The following is a 17,379-nucleotide window of genomic DNA, read 5'->3' as shown; positions in this document are numbered from 1 at the left end:
TTCCCTTTATTCCTTCATGATCTACATCCTACCTGCCCAGGTAGCACACAAAATGAAAAATGTCATGTCATGGTAATCCTCAGATCAATCTCCTAGGTGTTCAAAATGGTTTGGTGCTGAGCTAGCTGTGTTTCAGGAATGAGACAAGCTCAGCGTCCCCATGCTGCTCCACCATCTTAACTCTTCCCTGCTTTTCTGCTCGAAAAATGTCATGTCAATAAAGCAAAAGCATGCCGTTAACAACGCAGGCTTGAAATGCTCAGTCTCTGTCAATATGTGGGAAAAGAAAGACGTAACGTTGGAAAAGGGCGGTTGTTTCGAGAGATGCTTCAACTCAAAATGAATTTTAAAATGAAGGAATGGGGTTCTTAGAATGAAAATGTTGACTCTCTCTGCCTTAGCTCAGATGACTTTAATTAACCATCACATGCAAAACTGTTTATTAACAGTGTGTCTAACAACACACGTTCACCTGGCTGTCACTGTGCTGTGTCCTGTAACCCCTCCACGTGAGAGGCAAACATGTGTCACGTGAGACAGATGCGACCCTGTGGGCTTTGCAGAATAGACTGGATTGAATCCCAAACCAAAAACCCAACTAAACGACTAAAATAAAACAAAGGCACATCAAAGGGGGGTTAAAAAGAGAAACAAAAATAAATGAAAACAAACCAGAACACTTTCCACCCCCCCTCCCAGTATTTTATTGTTTGAATTGACTTATTAATTACCTTACTGTCATATGGATCCAGTCTTTCTAGCTGAATACAATTGGGATTTTTAGCAAGTGACCAAGTTCACTGCTCTAGACCCACTACATTATTTCCTTTATTTCCCACTGGCATAGACATTTATGTCTTTAGTGCTGGTAGTATAATGAATACTAGTCACATATTTGGTGGATATTCATCAGTTTGTCTAGAGAGTGGTTCTCAATCAGGAGCAAGCCTCTACCCTCCAAGGGACCTTTGACCATGTCTGAGGACATTTTTGGTTATCATAGCTGGAGGTGTCATTCACTATTCTTAGATGAGGGATCCTGTTAAACAGCTTATATTCACAGGACGGCCCCCACCACAAAGAATTATGTGACCACAAACATCAATTGTGCTGAGACTGAGAAATCTTGCTCTAGAATAATCACATAATCACTAATTGGGTGAAGACTTATGATTAACAATAGAGGGCCCAGACTCACAATGGGCAGGACAAAACTCAGTGCTGTTCTAATCTATAAACTCCCACTTTCTTTGCCTTCATTAGACTGCAAACTTGTAGTGGGAAAAACTTTATCTTCAGTGTCCTGAAGAAAGGTAGATTGCATTCAGTGATTGATTAATGTCGCTGTTGACTAATGTTGTCTTTTCCCAGTCATTTTGAAATCTAGTCCCTGTAATGGAACCACTAAGGTCTTCCATTCTTCTCTATAAAAAAAATTCCATTTCAACATCTTGTGGCTAGAAAATTCCTGAGCTCCAGGTGAAGCTCTCAAATTACCAACGTCTCTTTACTTTTGGCTCATACACATGGCCAGAGATGGGCTATGATTACACAGGTGCAAGCATCGCTGAGGGAATTAGTGAAAATGCCATCTGCTTAATGAGATGTGGACCCTCAGAGGGAGAGGTGACCATTACCTGAGCAGATGACACTGGCGTCTTCTCCAGGACCGCAGTTATGGAGAGACCAGTCGGTATGAGGACACTGTCCCAGGAAACTCTCTCTTCCTGTGCAATCCACATCATCCAGCAGAAACTTGCCCTCCCCTTCACCAAAGTGGGCCTCAACTGGGGCTGCGAGGGCACGCCCACAGTTCAGCTGCCGGCACACCACATCAGCTTCGTTCATGTCCCAGTGGTCATCGCAAACCCTGCCCCACTGGCCATGGTAGAAAACTTCCACACGTCCAGAACATCTGCCTGACCCATTCACTAGCTGTAGCTGTGGCCAGTCTTTCAAAGACACAAAAATATTACATGTTAAGAGAAGGAACACATTCTGTGTTAACCCATTTGTTCAACCCTTCAACACGTATTTGTTGTGTTGTTCAACCCTTCAACACATATTGTTGACCCCTGCTGGGTCACAGCAGATAGAACTCCAGGTATTGTGGCTCACCAAACAGACCTGGTTTTGCTGTCACAGAGATGAGTCTAATCTGAGGAGACTGGAGGAAGTAATCACATTAATCCAAAATTAAGTTTACATTTACAACTATGGTAAATGCTAAGAAGCAAAGGGGGAGACGTCTGTAATGTTTGAGAATGCATATGGGGCTACTCCAGGATATCTTTTCTAAGAAGTGATTACAGACCCAAGGCTTGGACAAAGAAGAGAAAAGAGCTAAGTAGACAAAGAAGGAGGCAGAGGCTTCCCCAGTTCATTGAAAAACAGGAGAGGTTTATGAGTGAGGTGAGTGCATAGAGATCCCCAGTTGGAATCATTCTGTTGGGTAGCACGTGACCCACCAAGTCATATGAAATGAAGAGGTAAAAAACCTTGACTCACCACCAGGGAATGGTGTTAGGATCTCAGCATCTAAGAGCAGAGAGAAAGAAATGAGGCATCATTGCCATCCAAAGTGGCCCACCCAAGTTTATTGGGGGGCATCACATGTACTTGGTGGGCTCACAAGGCAGACACTGAGCTAAGGGTGTGCTTTGGGGACTGGATTCAGCAGGTTCATTCCGACCAGTGGCAAGTGAGACCTGACAGTGTATTTGGGTAGCTCAGAGTCCCTCACACATTATTTTAAACTGGGTTCTTTCTGGGAACATGGCTTCTGCCAGAAAGGTAGGGGGTCAGGTGCTTATAGAAGTGTATTCCTATGGCTCATAAAGGGACTTCTAAGGAAGAAAGGTGTTGATGGGCCCAAGTTAACCAGAAACAGTGGGCTTTTCTCCATTCATCTCTGAATATGCTAGAAGTCTGAAGTTAGGATTTTTCTTTAGTACAATTTTGGCTCACTTATGCCTTTGAATGCTAACTTATTAAATCATATTCATATCCATAATTCTCTGAAATACATTTAGGCAACAAGAATGAAACAGTTTTGGGAGAAAACGTTTCCTCCATAGTTAAAGGCAGAGAAGCTACCTTTTTTCCCCCTTCCTCTGTTGAGCCCTTTGATTAAATTCACTATTTGTCTTCTGCTCTCCCCCACCTCCATGATGGGTTCTGTTATACAGTCAGAGGATTGGGGTCATGTGGGGACGTTCCCTTAAAGATATACTGCAGGGTGATTCTTACCCAAAGCTCCTGATGTCTCATGTTCATATTCTGCGAGAAAGAAAAGAAAGTCGAATATAACTGGAGTCTATCAAAGATGATAACAATTCTGGAATGCCCTGTGCTTTTGGAAGGATCAGCAGCTGTCCCACTCCTATGACCTCAGTGAGAAAGTTCAGCCTGGAATTTGTTCTCTGTGTGATTAGTCCAAAAAGTATGATTGGAAGGAAAGACTTTTTTTTTTTTTTTTTACTATTTTCAATATTCGTTGAAATACAAACATCTTAGTCTAAACTCCATGCTCAGGAATAGCCCAATACATCCAGTCAGGGTTGGTTTGTCTGTTTCCTGCCCTGAGACTGAGACTGGGGACACCTACAGGTGGACAGGGACATCTTTCTATGGTGCGTCTTAGGTCACCAGTGTTACCTTATGTGAATGCTTTTATTTTTATTTTTTTTATTTTTTTATTTTTTTTAAATGTTTATTTTTGAGACAGACAGAACATGAACGGGGGCAGGTCAGAGAGAGAGGGAGACACAGAATCTGAAGCAGGCTCCAGGCTCTGAGCTGTCAGCACAGAGCCCGACGCGGGGCTCAAACTCACGAACCATGAGATCATGACCTGGGCTGAGCTGAAGTCTGAGGCTCAACCGACTGAGCCACCCAGGTGCCCCTGTGAATGCTTTTAAACATTGGTTTTCATATTGTGATAAATATGATTGTATTGTAACCTGGAAATAAAACTCGGAGTGACTGTTGAAGACAAACAGTTTCCAAGGAGAGTCTGTGCTCAGGGCAAGCAACCCTGGGCTGTGCTGTTTGGGGCATTTGTTTGAGGGACATAGGAGCTGATTAACACCCGGACATTTGCTCTCTCATCGTATTGTTAATTGTTCATTTCCCCAGTTGACATTCAGTTTTGATAATCAGGGAAGGTGGGTCTGGAGGCTTTGGTTTCAATAACTTAAGGAAGCTCTACTCGAGGAGTACCATGTATCTGGGGAAGGTGCCAGGGCTTGGGGTACTTGGGTGGGTGGGGAGCCTAAATTATGAGGAAAGGGTAGGGCGGCTCACAGGGCAGCAAGACAACTTTGAACATTTGCAAATTTTGTCGAGATTCAGGGCGCTTTTCCAGCAGGTAAGGCATATTTAGTGGAGGGGACAGAGTACCAGAGGTGAGGTCCAGAAGCGTGGATATTTGCCATGTGACTTTGGTCAAGTTACTTGACCTTGACTTAACCTTGTTGCTGAAGCTCAGTTTACTTATTTATGAAAAACACAAGCCTGTTTGAATTGTGTAAGGATGGGATGTGATAACAGACAGAAGGCCTTGGAAAGCTGGAAATCGCTCCATGACCCGATGGGATTTGCACTTCGAGGCAGCCTCTATCGAGTGACTCAGTATGCCCAGACTTGGAATACATGGCATGCTAAGATTATAGTGAAATATCTTATCTGAAAGATTTTAGGTTTTCTCTGCCCCCAAATGACAGTAAATGTAGTCAACTGTAATCAGTAGATAGGACATTTAGAGGAAATTATCGGAAGAAAGCTGGACTAAGGTTGATACTTGAGGAAGAAGCTACAGCCAACTTTGTTTTCATTAGTAAAACAATTATTCATTGATTAACTATCAATTATTAATTAGCACACACTTGTTAAAACGAGCAAAGTCAACTGCACATGCTTAATTCCAAAGCAAGCTTTCTTTCTTTCTTTTTTTTTGAAGATTTTATTTAAAAATTTTTTTTAATGTTTATTTATTTCTGACAGAGAGAGACAGAGCATGGGTGGGGGAGGGGCAGAGAGAGAGGGAGACAGACACAGAATTTGAAGCAGGATCCAGGCTCTGAGCTGTCAGCACAGAGCCGACATGGGGCTCGAACCCACGAACGGTGAGATCATGACTTGAGCTGAAGTCGGATGCTTAACTGACTGAGTTAAGCATAAACTGAGCCACCCAGGTGCCCCTTGAAGATTTTATTTTATTTTATTTTATTTTATTTTATTTTATACCTAATGTGCAGCTCAAACTCAAAACCCTGAGATCAGGAGTCACATGCTCTACCGACTGAGCCAGCCAGGCGCTCCAAAAGCAGAGTTTCTTAAACTCAGCACTATTGATACTTTGGGCTGGAAAATTCTTTGGGGTGGAAGGCTGTCCTGTGTGTTGCGGGACGTTTACTCCCTGACTTCTAAGATGCCAGCAGCACCCCCTAGTTGTGACAATCAAAAGTGTCTCCTGGGGCGCCTGCGTGGCTCAGTCAGTTGAGTGTCCGACTTTGGCTCAGGTCATGATCTTGGGGTTCATGAGTTTGAGCCCCACGTCGGGCTCTGTGCCTGGAGCTTGCTTTGGATTCTGTGTCTCCCTCTCTCTCTGCCCCTCCCCTGCTCATGCTCTCTCTCTGTCTCAAAAACAAATAAAACATTAAAAAAATTTTAAAAAAGTGTCTCCAGACATTGACAAATGTCCCCTGGGGGACAAAATCATCCCCATTTGAGAACAACGGTTTAAAACTATACTTACAAAGTGTTTTTAAATTTCCCTGAAGTCAGATTGTTATAATAATGTGTTAACTGGACTATTAGCCTCTCCTTCCCGCCAAGGTGCTGGACCAAAGGACGTGCGACCTGAGACTGGCCGTGTCCTCCTTCCAAAGTCCCAGGCTGCCTGGAGCACCCAGGTAAAGCAAAGATGACTTCTGCCCAATCCCATCTGTCCTAGGGACTCACAGGAAGCAATTTGAAAAGCATCTGGAATGGTTCAACCACAGGTGGGTTCCAGGCGTTCAGGAAATCAGGGGGGCTGGGGCCGCCTTTCCCCTGCAAGCCAGTGAAAGGGCTTGGGAATGTGATTTAATGGACCGAAACTCTCCTTCAGTCCTTTAGCCAGCTCTCGAGATAGAGCCACCTGCAGTGGGAAAGGTCCCAGCAGGGCAGGCTCTGGTCCCCGCCATCACCAAGAGAGGCGAGTCTGCTGCTTTGTGGCAGAAGCTGGCATGTGAAATAGTTTAGAAGTCAATCCAATGGGAAAGGGACATTGTGTTCACTTTCACTGTTGGATCTCCAAGCCTTCCTCAATAATATTTTCTGAGTGAATGAGTGCTTGGCTCTTGGCTAGCTGATAATGTTAGATCCTGCTTCCTGGCGTGTCAGATTTGGGAGGAATGATCTGCGTCAGATCTCCTCTGACTCTGCCGTAGCCAGCAGCTGAGGATCAAGGAGGGGGCTGCCTCTGGCTTCTGACTCCAGAAGTTGCCTCATCAGCCAGAGACGGTTTATTGGACACATGGCTACTTGGTCTCTAGGAGGTGGATGTCCTCAACAAGCAGAAATATCAGGCACAGCATCGTTGGCTATGAAATGACATGTTAAGGATAATAATGATCAGGTGTCTCCCCTCACAGCAGGGAGAGAGGGAGGAGAGAGGGAGGAAAGCCATTGTTTTGGTTGCTATCATTATTATTTCCACTGTGTTAGATAAAAGTGAACTGTGGGGCGCCTGGGTGGCTCAATACATTGAGCGTCCGACTTCGGCTCAGGTCATGATCTCACGGTTTGTGGGTTTGAGCCCTACGTCGGGCTCTATGCTGACAGCTCGGAGCCTGGAGCTTGCTTGGGATTCTGTGTCTCCCTCTCTCTGCCCCTCCCCTGCCCATGCTCTGTCTGTCTGCCTCTCTCTCAAAATACATAGGCATTAAAAACAATTAAAAACAAATTTAAAAAAAGTGAACTAATGTACAAAAAGCCACATGAAGAGGAAGAGGAGGTGGGGGGGGTGCGCATCGGTCAGGGGGGCCAGATGCTCCTGCCTCACTCAGGGCCCCCGCTCAGAGCTCTAACGCTCTGCTTTCACAGGTCTGGAAATTCTTAATAATTTCTGAAAGAGGAGACCCACATTGTCATTTTGCACCAGGACCTACCATAATGTAGCCCATCCTGGGACCGGACGAAGCCTTTTTGCTTCAAGCCTAGCATTCTTTGCGATATGATGACCTTTGGCTTCTCGAACGGACACAAGCAGACGGGGGTTAGATTTGGGGTGTCCAGCTGTGCTGGGGAGAGAAACTGAGGACACAACTGGGGGGGAGAAAAGGTAACTCAAGTCCCAGAGAAGCGAGCAAGACATTTACCCGAGCAGGTGACACCAGCATCTTCCCCATGCCCGCAGTTGTGGGTGAACCAGCCGGCGTGGGAGCACTGTCCCAGGTAGGCCTCGGTCCCAGAACACTGCACGTCGTCCAGAAGGATGGGGCCGGAGCCCTGGCCAAAGCGGGCCTCTCCGGGGGCGGACACGGCTGACCCGCAGCCCAGCTGCCGGCACACTGCCTGTGCTTCCTTCTCGTCCCAAAGGTCGTCACACACCGTGCACCACACGCCTTCGAAGTACACCTCGACGCGGCCAGAACACCTGCCAGAACCTCCCACGAGCTGCACAGGGAGCCAGTCTTCGGGAGAAAGGCATCCCAGTTGAGAACAGTTGTTTAAAACTATACTTAAAAAGTGTTTTTAAATTTCCCTGAAGTCAGATTTCTATAATAATGTGCTAACCGGACTCTTCTCAGCCTCTCCCTCCCGCCAAGATGCTGGGCCCAGAGACATGTTGCCTAAGAGACTGGCAGAGTCCTCCTTCCAAAGTCCCAGGCTGCCTGGAGCACCCAGGTGATTACCATGTCCCCCAACACTTAAGAGCACCTGACATAGGGGCCCTTAAGTCAGTCCTTCATGTATAAGAACCAGGAAATTAGATAAAGATCCCGGTCTTGTTAAATAGAAATGAAAACGGGGTGTCTTTATTTCCAAAGGTGAATGACTCATCCACGCCAAGGGGCGTTCACAGCTTCTCCACATCCTCAGCCCTGCAGGTGCCGCCTCAGGTGCCTGCAGGTGACTCTACCCTCAGCTCCACCTCCTCCAGCCCAAGGGGATGGTCAGGCTCTGACTCACCATCCGGCTGCTTCCCGGGTGAGCCTTGCATGGTGCTTCTCTTAGAATGGGCCTTCCACAGCCTTTCCCTGGGTCCTCTGACATCCCTCCTGGAGCAAACTGAGACGTACGGCCATGTTAGAAGCTGGGTGTTCATTTTTTAAAAAATTCTTTTTAAGTGTTTATTTCTTTTTGAGAGAGTGAGAGACAGAGCGTGAGTGGGGGAGGGGCAGAGAGCGAGGGAGACACAGAAACCGAAGCAGGCTCCAGGCTCTGAGCTGTCAGCACAGAGCCCCATGCAGGGCTCGAACGCACAAACCGTGAGATCGCGACCTGAGCTGAAGTCAGACGCTTAACCAGCTGAACCACCCAGGTGCCCCAGAAGCCGGGTGTTCAGAACAGAGGGAAAGTGTCCTCCCCAGTGCGGCTACCCAACAGGGCCCAGCCCCAGACAGTGGCTTCCACGGCCCCCCTCCAAGCCCACTGACTCAGGCTCAGCAGAGAGAATCTGAGAGTCTGAATGTATAATCCAAATGATTCTGTTGTGCTGCCAGGTTTGAGAACCCATGTTCTGGAATCACTTTCCCTTAAACTCTTGCTTTGAGGCATATTGAATGTTATAACTTCCTTTTAATCAGATAAATGTTTATACTGGTTATTCCTACTATTTTCAGCCAGTATATTTTATCAGGCACCTTCGGCAATCTAGAGCTGATCTTGAAGCATTTTCTTTAAATTAAACTATAGTTTACACGTAAGTTCAAATACATGTAAATGCTTTTTTAGTTTTAATGTGGTATTTTCCAGTATCTCCTGAATTTGTCTTTTTAAAACAAATTCCCCTTGTTTGTCTTTTATTTGTTTTTCTGTTTTTTCATTACTGTTTTTACCTTTGGAAGGTTATTTAATGAATACTAGGTAATTAATTTTACCTGTTTGGATTTGTTGTTTAAAGATAGCTTTGCTCAGGGTGCCTGGGTATCTCAGTCGGTTAAGCAACCAACTCTTGATTTCAGCTCAGGTTGTGATCTCATGGTTTGTGAGATCGAGCCCCAAATTGGGCTCCACACTAACAATGCAGAGGCTGCTTGGGATTCTCTCTCTTCCCCTCTGCCCCTGCCCCTGTTGCGTGCATGCTCTCTCTCTCTCTCTCTCTCTTTCTGTCTCTCTCTCTCTCTCAAAATAAATACACATTAAAAAAAAAGTTAGTTTTCTTGAGGGATGAGATGTTTGGGTGCCTCTCAATGGCTGCCCACAACCGTCCTTTATTTCCTGGTTCCCAAGTCTTTCTGGCTAGGCATGATAACTTTTATCTAAGCATTGTCTTTGAGAAAACAAATAAGTGATATCCTCCAAAGCAACCCCTGTGGTAGATTTTGCACTGTGAACCTCTGTACCTTTCAGCTCGCACCTTCTTTCAGCCATTATAAAGTGGAGCCATGCTTAGTAGACAAATCCTCCAAGAACATGGGCCATGAAGCTGTTGAGTAGATTTGCAATAGTCCATTTACACCTGGCGCTGTTGGGAGGGCCTGATGTTCCTTGTCATTGGATAAGGCCCTGGGGACCTAGCAGAGACACCCAGAGCCTGGTATTTGTGGCTGGAAAAAAAAATCTATGCTCAGTACACAGATTAAACACTAGACCAGACAGGATGTAATCCAGCGACTATATGCATGATCTGGGCTGCAAGATGGAGGAGAGGTCCACCTGGGTAGAGGGGAGGCTTCTAGAAGTCAACTAAGTTGGCGTTGTTAATAATAATAGCTGACCTTTATTCTGCACCTTCTGTGGGCCGATCACAGATCGAACTGACTTGCAATAATTTACTTGACCGGAAAAGACTCTATTGTTGTTTCCATTCATATTTTAACAGATCAGGAAGTCAAGGCACAGGGAAGACAAGTAGCTTTCCCAGACCCCACAGCTCATAAGAGGCCATCCTGGGATTTGGTTCCAGAGTCTGAACATTTGGCCACTCGCTCCTGCTCCTTTTTTTTGTCCTCCCATACCTCCTATATCCTCCCACCATGTGGCTGAACTCTTCCACTTACGATGCCATTTCTGCCCATTTCTGCCCATGAACAACAATTCTGATGCCTACATACCCAGCTCTACACTCTTACAAGCAGGCTCACAGCCATCGGCTCATTAGATTATCCGAGAAGCCCTGTGATGTTGCTGCTCAGGCCCATTGAGTAAAATCTCTACGGCTGTCGTCCAAATCCACTGGCACCAGGACCACCCTAAACTAGGTTTGTTTGTTTTGTTTACTTCGTGTGTGGACTACCATGACCTTTTCTTGTCTTGTCTTGTCTTTTTTTTTTTTAAATCAACCTTCTCTAACTCAACCTTTCCTCACTTTAGTGCACGTCGCCTGACCACTCAGCTGAAAAACCACTGTGGATGTCATCCCCCTGCCTACTATGGGTCTTCATCATCTATTGGCTAAAGGCCCAAGTTCTTGAGGTGAATTTCAAAATCTTCCTTCATCAGAGTCACAGGCTCATCTCCCATGGGCAGCTGGCTTTCCTCCCCCAAAAGGAAGCTTGAGACTTTCCCATGACTCTGTGGGCTTTTCTTGAGTTCTTAAAATTCCTGGGATGTCATAACTTCTTGGCTATGCAACATGGTATCTTAGGCACCCAGGCAAGACCAATTCCCCATTGGAAACTTTTGTAGTTCCCCCTGCCCCCCCACAACTGGGAGCCTGAAGTCTTTATGTTCAGTTCATTCAAGTTCAAAGAACATCACTGAGCACCCACTATGTGCTGAGCACTGGGAATACAATGGCAAATGATAGTGTCTCAATAGCTCGTTGGATATTTACGGGCTCAGGCTACCTGTTCATGTCTTGTCCCCCCAGTCAGACTGAAAGGTCTGAATGGAAGGGACAATGTTCCCTGCACAGTGCCTGGAATCTGCCGGGCACTCAGTAAATGACAGGAAAAATGAATTAATGCTGTGGGTATCAGATAGGCCTTGAAGAATGGGTGGGCTACATTTAGAGGAAATGGATAAATAAATAAATAGGAATGAGCCCGTTTCTTGGAGGGCTCGGTAAGGGGGCCATCTGGACTACAACAGCAGCTCTGTGCTGGAGGAAGAGTTATAAAGATGAATTGACAGGAAAGATTTTTTTTAGGGATGCTAGGAAGAGAGGCCTAGGCTTTTCATGTGACAGTGGAGGTGCCATTTGGGGTCCTTGCTCAGAGAAGGGACATGACAGACAGCGCAGCACAGGCAGAGCTGGAAATGAGTGCAAATTGAAGGTAGGGAGGGAATTGGGTTGCAGATGACTCCAGGGAAGAAGCCAAAAGATGCCGTGTACTTGGCCTGTGACGGCAGCTCCAGGCACACAGAAGGGGGGAAATAAGATGTTGGATGATGTTTCTCAAGGTTGGTCTCCCAGCTGGCTTCATCAGAATTGCCCGAGTGTATAGGGGAGTATGGGTGACATAAGGAGCCCCGATGACAGGAAGACTTAACACTAGAGTAGGGACATAGTGGATGCCTTTGTGAGTGGGGGCGGGGCACTTGGGGACAGGGCATGTGGGTGGACAGGTGTCCTTTGGGCTGGAAACACAGGCTTGTCCTGAGAGTGAGAGGGTGTGGGTGCACATGTGTGTATCAGTGTGCATGACTGTGTGAGAGAGCTCATGTGTATGAGAGTGTGTGTGTGTGAGAGTGTTTGTGTGTGAGTGTACGTGAGTCTGTGTGCATGAGAGGGTGTTGAGTGTGTATGTGTACGAGAGTGCATTTGTGTGTGTGTGAGGCTTTGTGTGCATGTGTGTGAGTTTGTGCTAGAGAGTATGTGTGTTTGTGTAAAAGGTGTGTGCATGAGAGTGGGTTTGTGTGTAAGTATGTGTGAGAGACTTTGTGCACAAGAGTGTGTGAGTGTGTATCAGTATGTGTGAAAGTGTGTGCACAAGAGTGTGTGTGAGAGAAAGAGCATGTGTGTGAGCGCATGCGTGTGGGGGAGGGGAGGCTGGTCCTCAGAGCCGTAAGACCTGCGAGCAGCATCAGGTGATGTGATATCTGCTGAGGGTCTGACCCGAGACAACAGGGCAGCCCTGGTGGCTGTGGGGCTCTGCTGAGATGGGACATCGCGCGTCGCCCACCCACTATGGTGCTGGGGTTGGAGCTCGGGGGCCTGGGAAAGGCAGAGCAAGACCATGTGGTGCAGGGGCTGAGGTGTGAGGGCAGGAGAGAAGGTTGTGGTCGGGGTGTCCGGCCTGCAGGCCCAGCACCACAGCTGAACGGATGGTAACTTGATCAGAATGTGGTTTCAGAGACTATTTTAACTATTGAACTTGGATTGTGTTGATCAGATAAATTCAACACCAGGGAACAACCACAGTTTTAGCAATAGTCTTCCTTTCTTTGGTTGTCAACAAACTGTCCTTTGTCCTCACATTTTCCGTGTGAGTTGCCCTAATATCAGCTGAGCTCCTGTGGCCCGCAGGTTCCCCAAATCCCTGCTGATGTCCAGGAGACCTCACTGAACTGTGGCCACATTTCTGGGTGCTCGTTCCCAGGAGGTCTCACTGGCCTCATTGTCTGTAAGGCTCTTGTGCAATCAGCATGAGGAGACTAACAAAGCCAATGAGCCAGACTGTATCCCTAATCCACACACTCCTGGAAGCTCAGAAACACTCCCCTAGAAACTGTGGGGTGACACACTCATCTCGGGGGACAGGGGAGGTGGCAGTATGAAGTCTAGACAAAAGGATTGCAGAAGGGGGCAAAGAAAAGGAGGAGCCAAAGAGTCAGGGAGAAAATGGCCCCAGTGATAAATGATATTTGAAAATCATGTTGGGATGAGCAGTGGGTGTTGTATGTAAGTGATGAATCATGGGAATCTACCCCCAAAACCAAGAGCACACTGTATACGCTATATGTTAGCCAATTTGAAAATAAATTGTATAAAAAAAAAGAAGAAAATCACGTCTGTAAGATCTACTGAACCTTTCAAATATCTTTAGATTTAAGCAATCAGGAGACATAACCCTATGATCCTATTGTCTTTATTTTGAGAGGAACCAGTAAGCATTCATCAGTCAATGGTGTGATATTCCTGCTCCTTGATTTTTCACTCTCTGATTCAGACTATTTATAAAGGGCCCTCTATTGGGCCAGGAACTATGCAAAGAAAACAGGTCCCTAGGTCTTACACGGTGTGCCTTTGGTGGGCAAATAATGCTGGGATTTGCCAGTAATTTTACATTTTTCAAGGAAAGCAGGATAAGGCAGAGGAAGAAGGGAGTTGAATATTGGTGTAACTGGATCAACAATGTGATAAATAGCCCTTATTTTGTCTGATTTTCTTCACTGGGACTCAGTTTTTCAGTGTGATGAGAAGAGGGGGTGAGTCCAGAATTGAGGTTGGTCTTTGTTATCAGGAACATGCTGTCTCCAGCATATTATCAAGTAGTTATCACTGTGTAGTCCTAGGAGAATCGCTAAGCTTCCCCCTTCCCCCATTTCCCAGAAATCATGAAACTCATTTATCCCAGACTGAAGTTTGTCTCCATTTTCTCCCCTCACATCTGTCCCAAATCCTTTGAACACCTAATTCCAAACAGATGAAGTCATAAGGCCATTTTCACTTAGCAAGAGTAGCAGTACACTTCAAATAGAGCCTGGGGCAGGGCTCATTACGATTCCCTCCAGATTGTTCCAGGGGTCACTTTCAACCACACCTAAAGCCCATTTGCTACTGGTGGCTTTCAGCATCTAGTCAGCAGCATCTCTGCCACAATGGGAACAAATATGACAAAATTTGAATTTTGAATTCTCTTGGAAATCTCCAAAAATGTTATGTTTCAGAAAGCCGCATCAATTTCCTACATATATTCAGTATAATTCATAAATCTCCAGAGTACCCATCTGCATAGTATTGATAGGCTAGAAGAAGAGAACTTCCCTGTTACACACGTTAAAAATATTAAGTCTATTACTTGAAAACTCCTACTGAAGTATTGAAAAATATCTTGGTTTCTTGGGGAATGGAAACATCATGATAAGATGTTATAATCTGAATCTGATAACTGTATTTTCATTTCTTCTCAGTTAAAAATACACAGTTGGAAATTTACAACATGTATAATAACAGTTGACATTGAATGAGCATTTCGTATGCCTAAGGTACTCTTCCAAGTACTGTACAAACATGATTTCATTAAATCTCCCAACAATCCAATGAATTATCCCCTGTTATGTGAAAGGAAACAGCAGCATGCAAAGATGAAAACACTTGCCCAGGCCCACATGGCCAGAAGGTGTGGAGTTAGGACCAGCTTTATGCAGACGTTTCTGGAGCTAAAGCCATATTCCCAAGCTCATATCTCATCGGACGTACAGATGAGAAACAAGGGGCAGAACCCAAAGGATTCAAGAAGTCATTTAAACCCTTCTTAACACCTTACTATGTTTTAATAAAGCATATGTTTAATATGTTTGAGTAGCTGACATAAACATATCTATACAATTACAGAATGAAAGAAAGAGTTTGAGTATAAATTTGTAACTGAACATTGCTCTGTGGTTGGTGAGTTAAGTTTTTCTTGATTGCTAATAAAAATTATAGTCAAACTATTTGTTGGCTAAGAGTATTTCCAAATTTTCATTTGTCAGTATAAGTGGGAAAGCTATGTAACAAAAGACTACCAGTTTTCTCTGAAGCGACAAAATAATGACAGAAATAATTGAAATTGTGTAGATATTTCAGTTAGTTTAGTTTCAAATTAAATTAAGATTTCCTTAAAAGGTCTACAGATGAAGACTAAACTATCAAACTGATACCTTTTTTAATGGAAAGGTATGGATTTTCAGATTAAAAGACTTCATGAATCAAGTCTAGATAATTGTATGATATGCCAAATATTTCAGGCTAAGATATTCTCTTACTGTGCATTTTACAACTCTGTTCAGCAACAGTGAAGAAATCATGTCAGTGGGTCAATATCTCTAGTGCTAAATATCGATATCTAAGCCAAAGAGCATTTTCAAAACTCTTATTTAATTATCCTACAGCCAAACGTTCATTCTTTAGCCATCTCTCTCCACAATCCTAAAAACAGAGCCATGTTTTGAAAGAGCAATAAACTGGCTAATGCCTTGTTCTCAGATAATAAGTCTCACGGAAAATATTTGACCCAGCTCCCCTAAATTGATCATGATCAGGCATTCGGTGATTATCCGAGCAACACCTCATCAGTGGTTGGGTTGCATTAAACACAGTAAAAACTCTATTCGTCTGGATTTAATCTTAAGCTTTCCAAGAGTGAGCTGGTGGACTATGTGCAAACATTCATCTTTCCCTTTGAAGCTTGGAACAAGGCATAAGCAAAATGGTGCTGGGATGTCAGCTGTGGTACCTGCTTTATGTAGAATAGTCGCGTGGGAGAGCAGCAGCCAAAGGAGGAGGCCTGGGCAGCCCATGGCGGGAAGGCTTCCAGCTACAGGGATACATGGGTTTCCCCACTTTATATGCTCTCCAGGGTCCCCTGTGGGGGCGGGGCCCGTGCAACCTGATGCTGTATTCAGGCTGGGCTTGGCAGGCATTCAGAGCAGGGGACAGCTCATTTGCTTTGGCATTTTGTGTAATATATGCTACTGGGAAAGGGTAAGAGTGCTTGTTAGAAGCCTTCCATGGAGTAGTCGGAAGGTGACGTCAGAGAGAAGGGACAAATTGTGTGCTGGTACCTGGCTAGGCAGGTGGGACCCTCTAGCTCCTTAGGGGGAGAGAAAGGCCACCAGGAGCGCTAGATTTCACTAAAGGCATCATTTCCCTTAGTGTGAGCGCTTCCTAGAGGAAGAAGCTGCTGACATCTACTCATTCTTCAATGCCCACACCTGCCTCTCCTCCCCTCTTATTTTTCTTATTCCCCAAGTATGTTCTCTGATTCCTACAGCACCTTCGTGGTACCCCTCTTATAACACTCAATACATTCTGCCATGCTTTTAGCTATTGGAGTTCTAGTCTTATTTCTCCATTAGCTTATAAACTCTTTGAGGGAAGGGCTTCTCTATAGCATTTATAGTCCTATTGATAACATTGCTTACTTGTAATATACTTAGATGATGCCTTGTATTTAAATATTTGTTGAATTGGACTTTGAAGGACTCACTGACATCTGATGCTTTTCAAATGATTGTTTCCCTAATGGATACTTTTCCTCAACTTAGATCATTGGCTTGTGGTAGCAAATTGCCCCATAATCACAAAGAATTCTCTGCTCTGAGCCTTGTTCCCTCCATTGTGGTTTCAGGTAATGCACCTAGCTTCACTGAGCCTTCTTTCCCTCATCTTAAAAAGTGAGATAATACTATCGGTCCTGCTTACTTTAGAGGACGACTGGGAGGATTTGATAAAATTAGGCGTATATAAGAGATTTGTACATTTTACAAGCAAGATTACTCTTTCTCAATAGAAGTCCTCATAACAGAGACTGAGTTTTTCTGACAGTCTCAATACCATTAAACCATAGAATAAATTTGGTCAAATTTAGCAAGGCAGGGAAAAGCAGAGGTGTAGAGAGAGTGTGTGTGTTACAGAAATGATAGTAACTGACGCTGGTATAATTCTTCCCAGGCCAAAAGTGAATCTCTGTTTGTTCTCCCACAACCCACCTCTCTTTGGAGCCCCCATTCTATCTAAGGTAAACTATAGAATTTAGTTAGACTAAGTTCAAATAAGCTCTGTCATTTCAGGTTTATTTTTAGTAAGTCTAGCGTTTTTCCTCCCCTCTTTCTAAGTCCCTGGAGACGTACCTCAGGTCAGGCCTCCAGTGGGGCATCCCTGGTTCCTGGATGTTGGCTTTTATCCATATCAGCATCTATTGTGTCCCTCCACAGTGGTGGTCAATACGATGTCCATGTCCTATCTGGTCCCAGGTTGTAGGGTCCTCATTGCTCTCCCCAGTCTCCCATCACGACCATGACCACGACCCAGGTCCTTCACTCATACTGTCTCTCTCACTCTTCTAACTTCTACAGGGATGTGAACCATTTCAGAGCCACCTCAACCCTCTTTGCCTTTGGCTAACCACGCAGCTCTCTCTCCTCTTATCAAGAGGAGTCTTCCCAGTGGGGGAACTTCAACACGGGTCCTGCCACCCAAGTTTCCAGATGGTGGGAGAGACAGAAGTCCCTACTCTCCCAGACCCTAAAATCTCCCAAATTGTCTGGGAAGTCTCATCCCATGGGCATCAGGGACCC

The 17,379-nt window shown here is 45.1% G+C and overlaps 1 protein-coding gene across 1 annotated transcript in view; it reads right to left on the bottom strand.

The window, feature by feature from the left end:
- LOC125933170 (deleted in malignant brain tumors 1 protein-like) overlaps window positions 1-17,379 on the bottom strand; it is a 183,441-nt gene that overhangs the window by 97,452 nt on the left and 68,610 nt on the right. Inside the window, 3 exon segments of the mRNA XM_049646026.1 lie at window positions 1,638-1,952; window positions 7,155-7,311; window positions 7,354-7,687. Of these exon segments, the coding sequence (XP_049501983.1) occupies window positions 1,638-1,952; window positions 7,155-7,311; window positions 7,354-7,687 (806 nt within the window).

Source organism: Panthera uncia, chromosome D2 (genome assembly GCF_023721935.1).
Source record: "Panthera uncia isolate 11264 chromosome D2, Puncia_PCG_1.0, whole genome shotgun sequence".
Classification (NCBI taxonomy): Eukaryota; Metazoa; Chordata; class Mammalia; order Carnivora; family Felidae; genus Panthera; species Panthera uncia.
The sequence above is the reverse complement of the archived record's forward strand: the minus strand, read 5'-3'. Positions and strand labels throughout refer to the sequence as shown.